Here is a 20,186-nt window from a genome sequence, read left to right as displayed (position 1 = left end):
GAAAGAAAAAGAGAAAGAAAAAGAGAAAGAAAAAGAGAAAGAAAAAGAGAAAGAAATTTCCCAAAAATTGTTCTTGAAAAACTCCTTGCCAGATGCAGCTCTGGGTTTGTCCTATCAAGCTATTAAAGATTTATGCTCAATAGAAACATGTGGATACCCTGAAAATCCCTTCGGTAGATCGTGTTTTCCCAAGCAAAGGCTAGCAGAGCTTGATCCCAGGCTAAATACCACCTAATGGCACGGGAAGGCTTTGAACATAGAGGTACTCTGTCACCATGGACTCTTTGCCATCAAAGGATGTCAAAGGAACCAAACAGCAATTTTTAATGTACCTAATCTTCTGTGTGGATGTCTCCAAGGACTGTGGGAAAGTAGAGCAATTCACAGAGATAGACACCATGTATGACTTTTAGTTTAGGATTTTCACGGGAGAGTTATTGTATTTGTTGCCCCAGCTTTGGGCTGTTGATGTGTCAGCTTGTACAAAGACAACACAAAAGTCGCAGCCCAGCCCATCGCTGGGTATTGACCCACCACAAAATAGCTCTCACATTCCAGAAGGTTGATGCTATGAGTCCGTCCAGCATTGCCAGCTGCAGGATGAGGAAGGAAAAGGATATTTTAAAGTTTGTAGTGATCTATTTGCCATTTAAAACATGAAATGTGTCTGTGGGGAAGAGGATTTGGAAAGTATGTAAGAAAATGAGGTGCCACAAGGGAAGCAGAGGTGCTGTTTCTTTGAGTCACAGCGTGTGTAAAAATGAGGTCTCTTCATCCAAAAATCACTTTCTAGCGAGGCAGAGGGGCTGTGAAGGACATTGGTACCTGCAGCATGTTTTTCCACTGCTGGTTTCCAGCACAGCCCTGGTGAGACCAGGCAGCCTCCAGCCTCTCTCTTGGCCTTAATCCATTCTGTTCATAGCTTGGGTGGATGGCTCTTGCTCTGCTGCTCCTAGTTTCAAATGCTTGAACCTAGGGCTGAGCCAAGGGAATGGACAATAAACAGATCAGCAGTGGAGCTGCCCATAAGCTAGAGTTAATCGCCCGTTTCACTGGCCTCTCCCAGTTTATCCCATGAAGAAGACACCCAGGGGCTGGTTTGCAAGGGGTGGCTGGTTCACAGGTTGCAGGCATGGCTGAGTGCTCCCTTGGCACCATCACTGCCTGGAAAAGTTAAGAAGAGGCTTATGTGGGTGAGTTTTGGTGCATTATCAGTGGGATGTTTTACTGAGCCTGGCATGATATCAAGCCTGGTACTATTAACAAAAGGGCCATTATACAAACAGTGATTTGCTCACGCTATAGCTCCCTCCAGAAATAAATTGATCACGGGTTTGTCTCCACAGTTGCAATCACCTCTGTATTTCCAAATGATAATTGGGACCCAGGTGAATGTTAGCCTTACACAACTGGTGCTGCCAGGGGAAAACCAGGCTCCACACAGCCTTGCCCTTCACCCCAAACCAGATTTCACTGCTCTCCCAAACTCCCGTGGTGTTTATCAGAAAGGTGACAGGTTGGCAGGATCCTGGAATGAATTTGCAGCATCAGCATCTTTGGACTGGGATCAGCCTGAGAGCAAACACTCAAGCCCAGGGTGTTACTTTTTCCCGAGCCAATTTTCTTTTAGAGTCTGATGCAAGCTCCATTGATCAGAGCAAACTTTGCTTCACACCCAATTCTGGCTGCACCAGCTCCTCAGGAGCATAATGAAGTTGTCCTGTAGCCCCACAGGAGCGGCTTTTGGAGCATCTGCCATTCTCTGTGCCCAGCTCCTGAGATGACCTCTGCCATGGACACGGTAGATAGGTGAGGGCAGAGATTTTGTGCAGAGTAGAACATCTTTCATGGCATTTCTAGTCCCATTCAAAGCAAAAATTCCTGCTTGATTGAAGAGATGAGTAGGAATTGTAGCCCATGGAGGACAGCAGAATAATCCTGCATATTAACACCATGTTTTTTTTCTAAAGAAAACACCCCTTGCAGGAAATAACACCTAGTGTGGGAGGGAGGGGGAAGCTCTCGCTGCTGCAAAGGCTCCCACAACACCAGAGGACAAAACAACTTAATTCCTAGAGGGAGGAGGCAGGGCTGGCAGCTCTCAGCACCCAAGGGTTCCAGCAGCCTCGTGACCCTTTCCAGGCCAGATCCTTGAACCCTTTCCTGAAGCATCACAGTAGAGATTCCACTTCCAGATGGCTCAGCAACGTGCCTGATAAGGGCTGCCAAGATAAAGATTTATTTTGAGGTAGCAGAATGCAACTTCCCCACCTGAGTTGCTGTTAATCCTTGACACATCTTGCACAAAAAGCTGTTTGCTTACTCTGACCGCACAGACCTGCTATGTGTGTGGGCAGGGAAGGCTGTGTTGGAGTACCAGGGAGATCTCCTGCCTACTTGGCCAGCTCGAGCCTGCCAGCAGATCTGCTCACTGGTAAGACACAAGTCATTATATTTTTTTCAGATCTCTGTCACCTAAAATGCCATGCAGCTATGCTCTGTAAACCACCTCCAGTTCTCCTCCTATTCACTGCGATGGATGGAACAACGCCCAAGGGCTGGCTCCAAATTCAAGAAACATGGAGGAGTTGCTGCCTTTGGATTTGTTTAGAGCAACTTTTGCTCATGGCTTGAATGTTCCTGAACGTGTGCTTTTGTTTTTGTTTATTTTTTTTTTTACTTATTTTTCTTTTTTTTACTTCATTTTTTTTTTTACTTAGTTTTCTTTTTTTTTTTTTTTCTTTTTTTTTTTCTATAGGCAGTGTTGATATGATTAATTGGAGTTGCCTGAGGTGAGCATTTTACTAGTCCGAGCAGTATACCAATGGGCTACTTCGATACCGTGACCCTTTTTGACAGTGGTGGTCAAAGAGCTTTGTGCCTCGCAGTGTGGTCAGAGATAGGGCATAAGTTACATATTGCTTTCTCGCTGATTAAAAGGCAAGTGGGATTTGGAGTTGCTTTTCCATGTCGGTGGGCACTCAGGACAGGAGAACCTCTGTCACCCCCGTGAGGAGGTAAAGAGGGACAGGCAAGAGCTACCAGTTAGCTCAGAGAAACAAAACACATTTTGATGTTAATTAAGTTACAGATGGAAAAGAGCAAATTCAGAGGCTTCTAAAATCGTAGGGTGGTCTGTATTGGAAGGGACCCTTCAATATCATCTAGCCTTCCCCCATGCCATGGGCAGGGACACCTCCCACCAGACCAGGTTGCTCCAAGCCCCATCAGATCATACTTTGAACACCTCCAGGGATGGGGAATCCACATCTTCTCTGGGCAATATTTTCCAGTGTCTCACCACCCTCACGTGTCAGCTGGTGATTCTCCAAAACTGCATCCTTTGGCTTTTGGTATCTGGGAGGGATAGAGCTCACCTTCTCCTGCCAGTCCTGTGGGGCCAGCAGCATTTGTGAAGTCACACCATGAAAAGGCTGAATCGCAGAGGCTGGGCACATGCTGTGCTGGGGCACATGCAGCATCCCCTTGTGTCTACAGACCTCCTCTGGACCTTGACTCAAGCTCTTGAGTCCCATCGCCTGGAGATATGCGAGATGGACCAGAGGTCTTGCACGGGTTCCCAGGATTGTCTGTGTAAGGGAGGCTCCTGTTTCTGCCCTGTTTAACTGTGAAGGGTTGCCAGGCTGTCTTGTAATTGCACAATACATCTCACGTAACAAAAGCCTTATGCTCAAAGGTCTTTGGCAAGGTGTCAGACCAATGAAGTGTTTATTTCTAAATGTCAGCCAGCTCCTGGCAGTGGGAGGTAGCCAGCGATGAGCCAAGCCAGGGCAGACAAGCCTGTGGTTTGTAATAAAACAGTCCCATCCATTGTTCCTTTCCAGGACTTAGCACAGAACTGAGGCAGAAAATTGTGTGTATTTTTCCAGGGAAGGGCTTTCTGCTGCCCCAAAGTGACGTCTTCCAAACTGTTCTGGGCCTCTGTGGGTGCAACAAAGCAAGACTTAACCTTACACCTTCTTGGTCTGTCCTGGGCCAGCGCTTGGAGACCAACAGTTGCCCAAGTAGTTACTCATGGGGAGCTTGTGTGGGAATAAGTCCCAAAACAGCAGGAAGGGTGCTTGAGGAAATATAGCTTGTGTTGCCAAAAGGCTTTACAACAATACAGCTGTCAGTGGCTTAGCTGGGAAACTAATTTGTATTTGGGGTTTTTGCAGTGGGATGATTGTAGCTGTGCTTCTGAAAACGGGCATTTGCAGTTCTGCTGCTGTGACCTTTCTAGCACGAATTAAAATTGCAGCCAGTCTCAACTCCTTGATGTCTACATTTTCCAACCCTGCAATGCACAAAGGGCTGGACGATGGCTCCTGACGGCTAGCTGCGGCAAGTCCCCACGTCCTTCGCCAGCCTTCTGCAGGGTGACGCATGCCGGGGAGGGTGAGGATGTGGTTTCTGAGTGTAAAGCACTTCGGACCTTTGAACTAACTATTCAAGCAGTGAGGCTGGAAATGCCTCTGCACAAGGATGTTGTTTCCTGTTGCCTTTGCGCTGGTCTGACGAACAGGCTACATTTGGAAAATGTTGGTGGCATCAAAGTAGGGAAGTTTGTCTTCCACCTCGGTATCAATGTGGGTTAGGGACCAGAAGGCTAGAGCCTGCACTACCAGCGTCTGATGCAGGCTAGCAAAGATCTCATCAAAGTGCTGCTGGTAGTTAGGACTTTTCAGCTAGCAAACAGGTATCAAAAAGGGTCAAATTCAGCCATAGAGGGAAATTTACAACATGGGGAGATGAGAAGTACAGTGATTTTTTTCTCATTTTTGTAACAATTATTTTTGTTATGCTTTTCCATTTAAGACCCATCATTTAAAAAAAAATCAGGAAATGAAGCGTTCTGTTAATATTGAAATATTCTTGTCTGACACATTTACAAAGCCATATTTTTAAAGGTTCAATTCATTTCTGAAATAATTTCAAAATAACACTGGCAAACAACTTGCATATTTAGAAACAAATAAAAGTCACCTAGAAATGATTTTATTGTAATCAACTTGAAGCACGTAAGTTTGACCTCAGCAAAATAATCACTTGCGTAGCTCAGATTATTTTCTGTCATTCATTCCTGAATGATATTTTCTTCAAGATCTGTATTTCCAGTGAAATTACCCGTGGCCTGTGGCCAATGTGATTTGATACACAGTAATTCACACCGCTGCTCTCACTCGGCGCTGTTGGGGGGAAATCGGACTGGATCCAGCACATGAAGGGCGGCGAGGCTGGGGCAGCTCCATGCCCGGGTCCTGCCAGTAGCCAGGCTGAGCATGTATTCCCAGATGATGCTCAGAGGACAGGCATAAAGATATATACACCACATATATAAATGCATACATGGCCAGCCATATAGGTCATGGAGACACACATGATCTTGTGCCATCCCCAAATGATCTTCTCCTTGCACCCCATACCGTGTCCCATGCCACCAGGCAGCAAGCCCCCTCAGTCCCAAAGATGCTCTGGTTTTGACTCATCTGGGTGGGTTTCACAGCTAGACACGGGGGCTGAGGATCTCCTGGGGCAGCCCCGGGGCCCAGACAGGGTGTCCCTACTTCCTAGTCCTCACTTCATGTTCTCACCTGCCCTTGTGCCCCTCTCCTCCTCTGGGCTTGAGGAAATGGGGCTCTGATGGGCTGATGGCACCTGGGATGGGCCTGGGAGCAGCAGGGCAGGATATTTATTGTTGGGGCATCCCCACTTGCCATTGTCTCTTTATGCTCCACTTTGGGTGTACAGACGAGCTTTTTCACATAACTTAACAAGTACATTGAGAGTACATTGCGTTCATTGCGTTTGTAGGTGGAGTTGTCAAAAAAATCTCCTGAAGGTGTTATGAATTTCTTTGTATTATCCCATTGAACTGATGTGGTTTTATCCTTGTCTGTTAATGCCAAGCTGGCAAGCAACCTGGGATATTCTTCAGGTTTTGAGTTTGCAATGCAAAGAAGATCTACCCTGAGAGAGGAAAAAAAAAAAATAAATAAAAATAAATAAAAAAATAAATAAAGTTATTTCTGTTCCTCTCTAAAATATGAGAAAACAATGAATGCAATCAATTGCAATGGATTGATTGCAGTATATTTTATTTCAGTTCATAAAGCCTAGACAAAAGACTAAGCTCTGCTCTCCTTTACGACTCTGTAATCACAATGGCACTACTGCTGCACGTTGGTCCCACCATGGAGGAACGTGCACCGCTGTGTTCTTGCCTGGGAAATGCAGTTTTGCATTTTCCCTGCATTTCATGCCACAGGGTATTGGGAGTTTGCTGCAGAACTAAGTTATTCCGGTGTATCCAAGGGTGTCATGCACAAAGGCAACGGTAAATGTAGGAAGGGGGAGGATGTGGGAAGGTAACAAGAGAAATCCAGACTGCAGATAAGACCTTAAGCACCCAGTTGCTTAAGGTAGCTTATCCTGCTGCCCACAGACAGGCCAGCCACATGCACGCTGCTGTTCAGCCCCATTTAGCTCTCGGCGGACCGCAGCTGGACTGAGGGCTGGGCATGTAATTTAAACCTCCGCACCTTTGGTTCCCAGAAATTGTTTCTGGGTCTGCTGCCAAAACGTCCTGTTTGTAGATGTGTCGATGCCAAGGTCATGGTGAGTTATGTTGATAAAGACTGCAGCTGCTTGCACGCTGCTTCCTCACAATGATTTCAATTAACTAGTGCAAATAGGATCGTGAAGCCAAACAAGTTACCAAAAGGTGAGCCTGGCAGGCACCAGCCCCGTGCGATGTCTCACGCCGGCAGCAAATATGGGGCTGCTGCTTCGGCATCGTCCTGCCCTTCATTCTTCTAGTACGGCCTACAAAACCCCTTTATTAAGGATTTAAGAATACCCACAAGCAGAGAGGCCATAGGACACTGCTTGGTCTCAAATGCAGCAGAAGAGGCCTCAGCTCAAGGAAGGAAGAAAGAAAATCCTGATCTTGAACATAACCCATGTTTTAAGAAAGGAAAAAATGGGCCTGGTCCAAGTCACAGTGAAGTCGATGAAAGCATTTTCCATTCATTTCAGCATGCCTTTTCCTCAGGCCCTAAATCATATTTATAGTCCCCAGAGCCCTTCTGCCAGGATATATTTATATATTTTTTTTTCTATTGTGAGTACCCATAGGAAACATGAGCATTCAGGAAACCGGAAAGAACGAGAATTAAAATAGAGCATGCAGTGTGGAAAAGGGCCATGGGAGTTCTTCTGGTTTCTCACCTTCCCCTCGTGCTATAAAAGGTGGCATGATTAGGAGTTTGGAGACACTGCAGTCCACTGTCTAAACACCACCTTTTTTTTTTTTTTTTCCCCAAATTCTAAATACAAGTTTAACCTAAGCTCAGTTAAAAAATAAAAATAATAAAAAAAAAGTAAAAAAAAAAATCTGTTGAAATGGGTGTTTATTTTGGATGCTGTAAGTGTGGTCTTTTATGAACAATACCCCATTTTATAGGCTTTTCCAAGAAAGGCTGGATAATCCCCCTCTCCCCTCCACTTAAAAATAATAGACGAACAGGAACTGTGTTTACAAACAGTGACTTGGCTCGGCAGTAACAGTAGTAGGGGGTCGCCCCGCCAGCATCACGACTTGTGAATTATCTGGCCCATAAATGGAGAATCAATCTGCTTCTGGGACTTGGCCCAGCTCTGGGGGGTTTAGAGGCCGTGTTTTTGTTTAGGCTAGCAACTACATCCATACCAGTAAAGCGAACAACTTTGGGACTGCTTACTGGCACAGAGGCCAGTTGGTGTGGATAGGGCTGTTAAAATCCTGTTCTTACTCTCCAAGGCATGGTGGCAGCATCCCCCATGACTTTTGGGTTGTGATTTCCAAATTGTACCCAGTGAGATCTCGGTTTACCCCAAAAACTCACCACAGGTCCCTTGAAAACATCCTTATCAGAGCCAGGCATGCAGGATTGCTCTGTGCCTCAGTGTAATTCACTGCCCGAGCAGCCCGGGTTAGTAAAGCCTTTTGTTATCTGCCCTGATCCACTTGTCAGCCCTCGAGCTCCTGTAGATGCATTCGTAAGGACCAGGCTTCAAATAAATCCCAAGGCATTTGACAAGCGGTGACTGATGGGGCAGCACAGCCTGCCCATCATGGGCTGCATGGGGGAAACTCAGAGCAGAGGCTCACCACCATGACCTGAGGCTCCTGCTTTCAGGTTTGGCTTCATGGGACTCAGTATATATTTAACCACCAGCTCTAAAAAACAGTCCTGTCTATCTCCAAGCCTTGGGACAAGTACCATGGCCTTGGGCAGCTCCTTGCAGCTCTCCTAGAGAAGAGACAGCAGCAAAGCCCAGCCCAGCCCCATGGCCACCTCTCCTGGGTCTGGGCGAGCCTTGGCTCTGGGGCTAAAACAGGAGGGATCCTGCAGGGAGCAGTGTAAAATGGGAAGTTTGGACAGGTAACAGTTGCAATTTTGCTCTCTCTTTGCTGGCCAGAAGCCTGAAGCTGAAGGAGTGAGACTTTGCTGGGCTTCTGCTTTTTCACAAGCTGCACTTACTCTGACGCAGATGCTTCTCCAATGTATTCTTCTTCATTTTTATTTTCTCATCAAAAGAATGTTATTTAAGCAATGGCACTTTGGGGGCTTTTTGCAAACATCCAAAGTTTTAAAAAAACCACAAGACATTTTCTTCCCATGAAACAATGGCATTGTGGGAGGAAGGGATCCAGCTTTTGGCTTTTAGAGACTCGTTGCTTGTTTAAATCTCCGCTCTGGGCCCTTTTGCATCCCCCCTCTCCTTGGCTGGGATCTCAGGGGAACCTCTGAGATCAAAACCTGGCTGTACCTAACCTGTCTTGGCAGCAAGGGAAAATAGTAATAACCCATGCAAAACAAAGGCCATTTATCCTTTAACTTGTCCCATCTGTCCCAGGACATATGAGCTGTTCTTGCTTGGCTCTCTCCGAATCACAAGTCCAACCCCAATCCTTTAAAAATGAAGCTGGCTGGGGGAGGAAGAGAAAGGAACAGATTCCTCTTCCTCTCAGTCCCGCTCCTCCCTCCTCTGCCCACACTTTTTGTTCAGCTGGTTCACTGTACGAATACTTTGCATACCTAGTGGCTATCAAGGTCAGTTTAAGGGAATAAGGTGATTCATTGCCATTCAAGTGACTTCGAGCTGTAATTCAAATAAGGCCAGAGAGCTGTGGCTAACTCGATACAAAGGGACTCAATGTCCACAGGTCGATGCTCTGCCCTTTCGGAAATTTCAGCCTGCAACTTGTCAGTATGCAAACAGGGCAGCAGCAGTCACTGCTGGCCCTGCGTCCAGGGCTCAGAAGTTTTGGGACGGGCAACGGAAAGCACGAAAACTAGGTTGGGAGTGATTCCTTTCTGACATTTATTCTTTCTTTTTACATGTGTGTGTGTGTGTCTGCAGGCTGCAAACTGCTCTCTGTGGCTTAAATGGACATCAAAGCACTTCTCTCTGCTGGAACGGACGTCCCCGACTGGTCTGATCCTTGGTGAACTAACTTCAATGAAAGAAAAAAGAAGAGCTGTCCTCTGCTTTCTGTGATTTGGTTCCTTTAATTTATGGCTTGCTCCCACACAGAAAAGCTAAATTTTCATGCTGACATTGCTGCCCTCTAAATCTTCTGGAAGGTGGAAGGACAAGGATCTGTCTTCGCTGAAGCCTCAGTGGGAGAGACTTGCCAGCACTGTGAAAAGGGGAAGGGAAATACCCAACTTTGCCTTTTTTCAGCCTGTCTGGGGAAAACCAAGCTTCCCCCCCCCCCCCCCCCCCCCTGGACGGAGGTACTGGTAGGTCCATCCTGAGCCCCGGGCGGTGACTGGCCGTGTCACCAGTGCCCCGTCCCTTTTGCCTTAGCTTCGGCCCACCTCGTGCTCCACCAGTGCACAGGGATGGGCACTGTAAGGAAGAGGAACGTGAAGGTGTTCACGTTGGCCTTTGTGCTCATCACCGTAACGTCGTTTCTGCTGAACTACAAGCACCAGGTGACCACAAACACCTGGGATCCTAAACATATCATCACACAGTTTTCCGAGCAAGTCCGGAAACTCATCAAGTACCCCAGGAGGCCGTGCAGTTGTAACACCTGCATTTCAGAGCTGGGACATTCCCTCTGGTTCGACCAGAGGTTTAATTCAACTATGCAACCTTTCCTGACCTCACAAAATGCCTTGATCCCAGAAGACAGCTACAGGTGGTGGCTGGTAAGTGGAAGGTGTGTGCGCGCGTGTGGGCCTGGATGTGACCTGGTGTCAGCACAGCGGGTATGGTGCCGGGCTTCCAGCGATGCTGAGCAGAGAGCAAAGATAACATTTTCCTGCCAAAAATGTGTGCGGTCCCAGCTGACGAGGCAGGCAGAGGTGGGACAGAGTGGGTGTTGTTGCTGTTGTTTAGCTTGCAGGCACTCATCGCGCACTTCGATAGCTCCAAGTTGGAAAAATCCCCATCAGATCTAGGGATTTGCACATCTCCGCATTGCCTTCTCCTCCCTTCTAGGGCTAGAATTCATAATGTGGATTATTGTGCTTCAGGTGGTTAAAAAGGGCTTCTGCCATCTGTTGAGGTAGCAAAGAAAACTTCTTGGGGAGTGTGTAATTCACCTGGGGCTCTCCCGACTGTGAGGCATGTAAATAATTACCAGGATTAATCAGAAGGTGATTCATTCCTTGGTACGAGCATGGGCTGCTCTGTGGGCAGTGAGGTAAAGCAGGTCTGCAAAGCACACAGGTGGCAGCGGGTCATGGGGAGGCAGCAGCTCAAAAAAAGCATGGAAGGGGAGAAGGAGCATCCTGATATTTTGCCTAATTAAAGCCCCTTTTATGCTTTCTTGAAACAAGATGTTGTATTAAATCAATTTGCTGGCTCCAGCTGCCCAGCTGCTGAAGCATATTTTCTTTCAGCAGCGTCCCACTGAAATCGTGGTTTCGTTATGAGGTGCTTTCCCCCTTGTCACTAAAAATAGTTTCACATGTCTTTCTCTGAACACGCAACTTGGGCTCCTGTGCCACAGCCCTTAACGTGGAGTGTGGGGATGTGGGGACACCTCTCCAGCAGGCACTCTTCTTCACACATGGGGAGCTCAGGTCTCAGAGGAGGCATCAGGTGCTGCAGGAACTGGGCTGGATCTGATATTTATCACTTCACACTCATCAGCTGTTGCATTTCCTCGTGAAAAAAAGATGCTAGTGAACTCCAGTGTTTAACTAAATAATATCCTAATTTTAGGACAATATCCACCTTTTTGCTGTTAGCCTCACATATTCTAGCTGTTGCATCCTCTCACCTGCCTTTTGGCCATGACTGCTATTTTCAGTCGTTTGTGGGTTTTCTTGCTGCTCCCTTATGTTCTTCCTTAGGTCCCCACATTTCTCATCTGAGCTATGCCAGAGCCATGAAGAGGGAAGGTGGCAAGTTCAAGTTCAGCAGTCATACCCCAGTTTGATTTATACAGGTTTGAGGTTTGAATGCATTCTCCCTTAAAAAAAAAAAAAAAAAAAAAAAAAAAAAAAAGGAAGAAGAATGGGACTTTCGGTATAGAAGTCTGAATTTCTGGTTCTCCTTCTTGTGGTGAAACTGAAAAATAAAAAAGCAAAAATATCTAACATCAACTCAACCCGAAACAGATTTTTGGAGATGAGGGTTGTTTCTTTTTCAGCTAAATGAAAAACTAGAGACCTTCAGGACAGCCAAAAGTGGTTTGTTTTTTTGTTTCCCTATATAAAGGCTGTCCATTAATTTTCAGGGCTGTCTAACCCTATTTTTAGCGTTTTCATTCATTTTTTAAATTCAGGTCAAGTTCAAAGGGAATACACTACTTCAGAACACAAAATCAAAGCAACTTTTTCTTAGATGGGAAAAGTAAATCTTAGAAGATTTCTATACTTCTCCACAATTTTTTTTTTTTTCAGCCAGAACACATTAAATATTTTGGTGCCCCCCTAAAACTGCATTATTTATGGGAAATTAGCCACTTAATGAAAATAAGTGGCTATTATTTTCACCTTGCCTAGATTAGATGGTGAAAGAGCCCTGTCTCCTCTAGCAGATCATTGTGGGTAAACCAAGGCATGACATGACCTTGGCTCCTCATTGCAATCAATCTGGGTGACCCTTTCTGAGACAGTCAGAATCATTTCTACAATTGGTAATTCCCAGGTACATCCTTTTTTGACATTCTTTTTTAGTCTCCTCTTCAAAGTGGTTCAGAGGTTTCTGTCAGTCTTAAAATACTGCTCATGGGCACATTTTACTGCTGCTTGCTTTGCTAACTCAGTAATTTGTGACTTTTTACTACATTTGTACTCAAAAAATGAGGCATGAGGAGATCTGAAAATGCTAATTGTTGTTTAAGCTTCATCTGGGGGGAGAAATGCTGATGTTGGCTTGAGGGATTGACTCCAGACAGCGTGATGGGTTTGTTATGCTGTAACTGAGATGAAGGTGACTGGAGCTATGTATTACAAGGCTGTGACATTGGTATCACGGTGGGACCCACGTGATATGTGATACGGACCAAATACACACAGCGCCCTTGCTGGAGAGCTTGCTCCACCAAGCTCAGTCTTCTCTCCCTTCTCATTAACCCTCTTGCTGTATTAGTGAATAGGAATTATTCAGCCAAATGGTCCCTTAGCGCCAGGATCCCTCCACTTCTAGAAAAGCCATGGCTGATTTCAGAGCCTAATGACAAGTATTTGAGATGAAGTGACTTTGGGGACCAAAGGACAGGGTGGTTTCACTTGCTTGCAACTCTTTGCATGCCTGCCTGGCTGATTCATGGTGCCTTTGGAGAACATATGGCCAGCTAGGTGGGATATGGCCTTTTGGGGGGAAATCTTCCTGGTGCTTTGAATGTCAAAAAAATCTATGTGGTTGTGCCTGTGTTCACAGAAACAAGGGGGCTCTTGGCAGGGCTGTTACTGCTTTTTGTTTGCTTAAATCTACACAGCTGGTAACTCTACCTTGATTAATTCAGTCGGGTTAAAAACAGAGGCCCAAATTCTCCTCCTAGGTACACCCCTGCACACGCTCTGTGTTTTTTGTGTCTTAAAGTGGAATTGGAAGTGATCTGCAAATAAAATGGCAGATTGTAGCTGGCTTGTTAGAAATTATCTCCTTTCTTCCTTCCTTCTGCCTTTCCTTCCATCCGTCCTTCCGTCCTTCCTCTTTCTCTCCTCTCTTTCTCTCCTCTGCCTGTGTTTCTTGGTCTGTCTGTCCATCTGCCTTCACTCATCGTGCACCTCAGGGACTGTGAGAGTCAGTGTTTTGGAAGCCGGCACCTCATGTCACGTGCTGCATTTCTTTCTATTTTCTCTCCCACCTCCCTGAGCTGGCTCACCTTCAAGTTTTCCGTTGTTGTTCTATGAAACAAATGCTGTGGATGCTTCCCCTGAATTCAGTAACCTGTATATAAGGGGACAGGACAAAAAATATATGCCGTAACGTGGCATAGTATTTATTTATAGTTTTCTTGTTTTATTCTGAGTGGTTTTCTGCATTGTTTTTGGTGGTCAGAAAGTACTAAAAATACGAGATGGGAACTTGATGTTCTCAATCCCAAACAACTCTGTGGAACTTGATGGATTAAAGCTGTGACAAATAAAATAAAATCAGGCTCAGGGTTCCCTTGCAATCTTATCTGTAGCACGTTGTTCATAAACTACCATGTTACAACAGTTTTTATCTTGAGTTATAATATTTGAGGGGGTTGATTTTGATTTTGATTTTTTAAAGAAAGCTCTTGGGGCCATGTGATTAGCATATCTAAAAGAAAATATTAGCTTTTAGACCTTAGGTTGTAGGAAAAAAAAATGCAACATAATATATGGCTTAAAGTTTTTCTCAACAGACAGCAAATAAAAGGGCATCCCCAAGACATGCACTGGGAAAGTCGTGGAAGCTGCACTTATTTTTAAGACAGTATCAGAGCTACTTGGCACCTGATTCATGCATTTTGAATGCTCTTTGTAGAAAATTTCCCCAAGTACTTTGATCATAGGGAATCTTATTTAAAACTGGGACGCTGTGATACTTTAAATGCAAAACCAAGGGCTCAGCGCCCTGAAGGCAGCGTGTTTCCTGCAGAAGGCAGTGCCAAATTCAGTCCCAATGCCTGCTACATGCCCAGTCCCACCTGGTGTTGTCCTGCTTGATTTCAAGCAAGTTTGTGTTATTTACATAATACATGCACATTACATTCGTATTTGAGAGTGCATGTTTTCTGACAAACTGAAATCATTACACAAAGCCAACACAAACACTTAAAAGCCCCTATATTCTCCCCCTAAATCTCTTTGATGTATAGCAATTGCAGGACATTAAGTGTAACAATAATAATGTCATATTTTCCAGACCAAGGAGATGTTTGTAAAATTGATGGTCTCCTTTTAACCTCTCCTTCGGTCTGCAAAATGGAGATTACCTGCGTTTGCCCCACCAGGCTCGTGCTAGGATTAATCTTTGTGCAATTTTTATAGCTGGGAAGCGCTTCCTGAGTGTTAATGCCTCCAAACTGCTGCAGCAAGGCAATTAGTAGCTGTGCAAAAGAGATTATCATGGGGTTTTATTCTCTCTTTATCTTTTAAAAACAGTTAAAAAATGGAGAAGCCATGACAAAACTGTATTGCTACACCAGCTTCCCCAGGCTGCCTGGCCATGTGCTTGCAGAAGAGCAGTCCCAGCAGTGCAGGCTGCTGCCAGACCCACACCTACACCTGCCCACCACACAGGTGCTGTCTCAATCCATGCTTGACACGTTTCCATCTGCATCCAGACTGCACTGATGATTATGGGTTAAGCAGGATATTTTCTACATGCTGATACATTGAGAAGTTGAAGGTGTATCTAATACAGTGCCAGACTTGTCCATGGATGCAGGATGTACAGGCACCAGGAGAGCTTTCCTTCCAGGCTCTCTTGACTTTAGCTTCCTCCTCGCTGCTCCAAGCTAGTACCTCTGAGCAACCTTGGCTGAATGCACATCCTCCCCTTGCATCCCCTTAGCTGAGTTTTGGGTATTGCTACTTGGCAATCACTGGTGGTGTGATGGTACCGGAGAGCCTTGGGAAGCCTTCCGAGAAGTTTATAAAAGCAACAAATCCCAAGGTCTGTGGTCATCCTTAAAGGAGGCGTGCACAGTGTGGTGTGAGAAAGAGCAACAAGATTTTCCTCGTAAAGCTGTTCATGGATTAAAGAAGGAACAGTGTAAACTTTAACTTTTTTTTTTTTTTTTTTTTTTTTTTTTTTTTTTTTCGAGAAAAAAATGTAGAACCAGCTAGAAAACCTCTGGATGTGAAGTGGGGAGTTTTAAAGCTGAGAGTGTGTCTTCCCTGTTAAAATAGTTAGGAAACTTCTCAATCTGGACTGTTTTATTTTCAACAATGTAGGGTGAAGAGCTGGCTCTCAAGTGCCAGACAAATATTTTTGTAGGGCTAGAGCTGAAGTGTTAAGTGGTATTTTATGTGGACACAAGGCAGGTTAAGATGACTTTTGGACTAAGGCAAGAGCTTAAACTGCACCATTGCACATGGCTGCTGATTGCAAAGACTTCTGAGAAATACAGTCACTTCACTCAGGACACAGGGGTCAGGTATTTAGGTGCATTTAAGCTCTATTCCAGTAGCTGTATCCGTATGCCTATCCCTGGCACACATCTGCAGAGCCAGGTGGCACCAAACAGGCACTGTGCTGCCTTCTGCACCGCCATGGCTTGATGTGGCTTTTCCTTGCATGACATGGACAGACTTTTACTCTGCACTGCTGTTCATTTATGGGAAATGACGGACTGGTGGGAGCTTGTTAAAAAAAAAAAAAAAATCAAAGAAAAAAATGGACAAAAATTTGGCATGGGAAAGTGAACTATAATTGGCTTGTAATTATAATGCTATTAAAATGGACTTCTTCAAGAAGTCAAGTAAACATTGTGCAATAAGGAACTGGCTGCACATTATATCTGAAGTTTATAAAGAGATCTGTTAAACATCTTTATTGCCTGTTCTGCTCCATACTGCTGAAAAGTCAAAGACTTATCAGTTCTGATTGAAGATTAGGCTTGAAAAATATAGTCCAATCAGATAATCACTGCGGAAATGAAAACAGCACTTTTAATAAGTGAGGCACTGGTGTCTAACTGTATGGATGTTCAGCACAAAATCCTCATCCTATTTAAGGTCTTTGATGGAATCTCTGATGTCAGTACTAATCTCTGCTGGAGAAATTCTGTGCAATTGAGGGGCTGGTGTTGGTGATCCTGTTTTAATTTGGTTGCAATACAGTTACTCTAAACTGTTAGCAGCACAACAGAAGGAAAACGGATCCCAGTTCTGTGCCAGTGGAGGTGCCTGTCCATGATAATGCCCTGTATCATTTTCATGCATCAAACAAAAGTAAATACTCCAGTTCCTTTCCTTTACTGATGCTATCATTCTGGCTGCAAAGGCAATTTAACTTAAAAAGAGAGCTCAGATGCTTAGGGTTTTCTGAAAATGACCTTCTTCCTCTGAATTTTGTCAGGCAAAATCAGTTCAATAATTTTTTTTTTTCAGAATAACTATGTTCTTAAAAATGTTTTGAAGCATGTTTGATGGCTTTCCCTTTCATTTCTTAAAGACAGTTAAAGTCAGATCAGCTTCTACAGAGAGAGAAAGTATGCACATTGTGTGTGCACATGGTGTATACACAACTCAAAACAAGCTCCTTCTGAAAAAGCTGGAGTTTTCTTCTTTATATGTCTGATGCTGCTCTCTGTGGTATCTATGAAACACCTGTTTATTTTGAAGGCTGCTGGATTAGGCTACTATTAAGTGGTTTTCTTATATTCAGAGTAGTTTTGAAAATAGGTTAGACTGGATTCATACAGAACACACAAGTGTAGATAGGTGAACATGTGTTTGTAGCATCACACATGCAAATTTAGGAGAAAGTAATCCTTTGGAATTAAACAATTGAGCCATCCACTGAATACTCCGAATATGTCGTAATAGTGACAGTGCTTCTCTGGGCATCCTTGTTACCTTTTTGATTTATGTACAACCATTGATTGCTTGACTTGTCTTTTCTTCTGGGCTGCCCTCAGAATAAGTTAAAGGAATGGCACGAAGTAAGGGGGTGAGCTGTGCTTGTTATTAATGTATCAGGAAGAAGGTGGTGACTATTTTGGTGATGCCATCCATAACTGGTGTCAGTTCCCAGCACTGCCCAATGGACTCAGAGCTGTGGTAACCCAAGCCCTTTATCTTGTCTCTGCCAGTGCTCAGCTTCAGCTACAGCAGAGGAAAAACAAGCCGAGATAATAACAGCTGCTTAATAACTTCAGCCCAGCAAGAGTTTTGTGCTGACAATCACCTTATGCAGTCCATACATGAGTACATAGGTTAGGAAGGGTTAGCAGGAAGGTTAAGTTCTTGCAGGTAACATTTCTTTGGGTTCTTCATTCTCAGCCCTTGACCCCAGTGTTCTCCTGTAGCTCTGAGCTCCACAGACCTGTTGTTCCGTCCAGTGCAAATAAGGTTTCTTGAAGCAGGTCTGCAAAGATAACAGAATATAGCTGACCAAACAAAATTTACAGGTCTGTATATATTTGTGTGTGAGAGAGATAGAATGGCAAATTAAACAATACCTGGTGCAGGTAAGAGAAATACATCAGAAACTAAAGCCAAATTACCCCAGGCTGTTGCTGGCAGTCATGGGAAAAGACATTTTTCCTCCCTCCATCCTTCTCACTCCTTGTCTTGAGCTTTCAGAGCAAGTGCAGAGCCTTTCGGGAGATGCGCTCTTTGGAGCCATTCTCTTTTTGGGAACTTTTCCTTCTCTTTGCAAGCAAGCAGCACCATGAGTGTGGGCAATGCTTCATGTGAGCCTGCCAGCACCCCCAACATTTTTAGTTGCCCTCAGAGAGCAGATTCCCAGAAAGGGAGTGTCTCACCATCACCTGCCCTGCACATTGCCCGCACCTTCACCATCCAGCCATTGTTTCCACCATGCACCACAGAGCTGCTACAAAAGAGTTTCCTTCCATGGCAACAGGCACAATGACCAAGGTCCGGGGTGGTTTTCTTCATCCTGGAGGATTTTTTAAATGGTTTTACATCTCCAATTGTCAAAGCTAACTTTACTTTACCACAGTTTCCTATTGGAAAGTGGCTGGTTCCTCCATAGTCCGGAACAGCAGAAGTGAGATCTCGCACTCCCACTTCTGTCAAATGCCAAAATTTGTGGGAAGGGTGTCCATGGCTACCCCAACTGGCTCAGCCCTATTTCTGTGCTCCATCAGGTTCCCTTAGACTGTTTTGTCCTTCTTAGGAGGGTTAAAAGAAATCTTATACATGTCTTAACAGAAGATATGTGGCCCAAGATGGAACGAAGATTTTAGACACATGAAGGACATTTATTCTGCTAGGGTCAGCATTGAGAATGTATGATCTGATCCACTGTGGTGAGGTAGAGACCAAGGATGTGAGGCAATTTGAGGAAAAAGAGGAGAAAAGGGAAAACAGGTTAAAAAATTAATGGGACGGGATTTTCCTTATTTTTAATTCGTACTTCTGTTTCCAACGTGAAGCCATGTAACATACACCACAGGAGACAATGTTTGTGGGAACACGAGCAAGAGTGGTCGTTGAGAAGACATTTGAAGCTATGTCTTGTTCACAGAAAAGCTAGCTACATTGGTAACCTGGAGTTATTTTTCTCCCCAACAGAAACTGCAAGGAGAGAAATCTCCAAAGAATATTAATGACACTCTCAAGGAACTGTTTGGGATCATTCCTGCGGATGGGGACCCGCTGCAGGAGCGAGGTACTTTAACGTGCAGACGGTGTGCTGTCGTGGGCAACTCGGGGAACCTTCGGCAGTCTCAGTATGGCCAAGAGATTGACTCCCATGACTTTGTGCTCAGGTAAGTGGGCACCACCTCAGCTCCAGGTGTCTCTGTTGTTTGAGATTCACTGGTGTTTTCAGGATAAATTAGCAAGCAATGTTTCAGGGGCTATCTAGTGAAATCTGCTTCTTAGGTCCAATCTAAGCTATAGTTTATGTCCCTGTATGTGCTGGAGATACAGCCTCATGTTTTAGCCTGGAAGAGAAATATGACCTCTCTTGGGTTTAAGTAGGTGTTGATACTGTAGCTTACTCTTCACTGTTCAGAATTGCTTGTGATTAAAAAAAATATACCTGAAAAAGCTATAATTTTGGATAAACATTATCTCTGCAGCTAGTGCTCACAGGTGACCTTCTGCACACATAGCTGGCTGCGTCAGATTTGACCTTCCTACAGTGGTTCACTCTTAAGAAATGGTAAGGTGGGAAGGCCAAAGTCACTTGACAAGCAGAGAAGTGACAACTGGATGGCTAGAGCTACTTGTTAGCCAATACTTGGCTATTTTTTCCCACTGAAATGCAATGGGACACTATGTAGGCAGAGATAACTGCCCAGAGGGCAACCAAGGTATCTGGGTCAACTAAGTTGACCTTGCCAAGCTGTCAGATAAACTCTTAAACCACAGTGGTCCAACACATTCTCCATCTTTACACCATAATTGCCAGTGCAGCACAATTTGGGGAGCAATGCAGGCAGGTCAGAGGGTCTGGAATGCAAGGACTACTACTGAAAATAAAGTATGTGAAATTATGCTCTTAGAAACAACATAATATTTAGCAGGAAGTTGAGTGCTGAAACTGAAAGTGAATCAACAGAAGATTAGCATTATTTGAACTGTTAGACCACATTAGGCTTCTTGGATTTTGATGTGGCTTGGGTACCTAAATGTGCATGATGAATCATTTCAGGAGTTGCTTGCTTCAGTTGAATGCCCTGCCCTCAGCAATAAGTACCTCCCCAAAAGCAGTCAGCCAACAAAACCTTCAGATACATGAAGGGAAGCAAAGGGAGTCATGCAGTTTTCAAGTGTGGGGCAGCAGAGATGCATCTGTACTTAACTCTGCGTCCCTTGCTGTAGAGATTGCCCTGTTCCTGCATGGACTTTCTCATCTTGCCTGGCCCACATTTTCAGATTCAGGCAGGAAAGCCTGACAAGGGGGGATTTTTTTGAATAGTAACTAAGGAGTTACTATTTAAACTCAGATGCGTGTTTCTGCTCTGAAGTTTTACCCTTCCCATAGCAGTACATCCCCTGCAATCTGTGATTTGGAACTTAACCTGCCAATCTCTGATTTCCAGTTTAGCTGTC

At 44.7% G+C, this 20,186-nt stretch overlaps 1 protein-coding gene across 2 annotated transcripts in view; it reads left to right on the top strand.

Moving 5' to 3' along the window:
* The first annotated feature begins 1,992 nt into the window (after positions 1-1,992).
* ST3GAL1 (ST3 beta-galactoside alpha-2,3-sialyltransferase 1) overlaps positions 1,993-20,186 on the top strand; it is a 31,340-nt gene continuing 13,146 nt past the window's right edge. The window contains exons 1-3 of one of the 2 annotated variants that reach the window (XM_035318336.1): positions 1,993-2,434; positions 9,409-10,205; positions 18,699-18,895. In XM_035318336.1, coding sequence (XP_035174227.1) covers positions 9,894-10,205; positions 18,699-18,895 — 509 coding nt within the window. In that variant the 5' untranslated portion in view covers positions 1,993-2,434; positions 9,409-9,893. Of the gene's footprint in view, positions 2,435-8,252; positions 8,427-9,408; positions 10,206-18,698; positions 18,896-20,186 lie in introns of those variants that run through there. The other variant, XM_035318335.1, reaches the window with a different exon arrangement.

The sequence above is a fragment of the Oxyura jamaicensis genome, chromosome 2 (genome assembly GCF_011077185.1).
Source record: "Oxyura jamaicensis isolate SHBP4307 breed ruddy duck chromosome 2, BPBGC_Ojam_1.0, whole genome shotgun sequence".
Taxonomy (NCBI): Eukaryota; Metazoa; Chordata; class Aves; order Anseriformes; family Anatidae; genus Oxyura; species Oxyura jamaicensis.
Note: the sequence above shows the minus strand (reverse complement) of the source record. Positions and strands in the feature narration are given on the sequence as shown.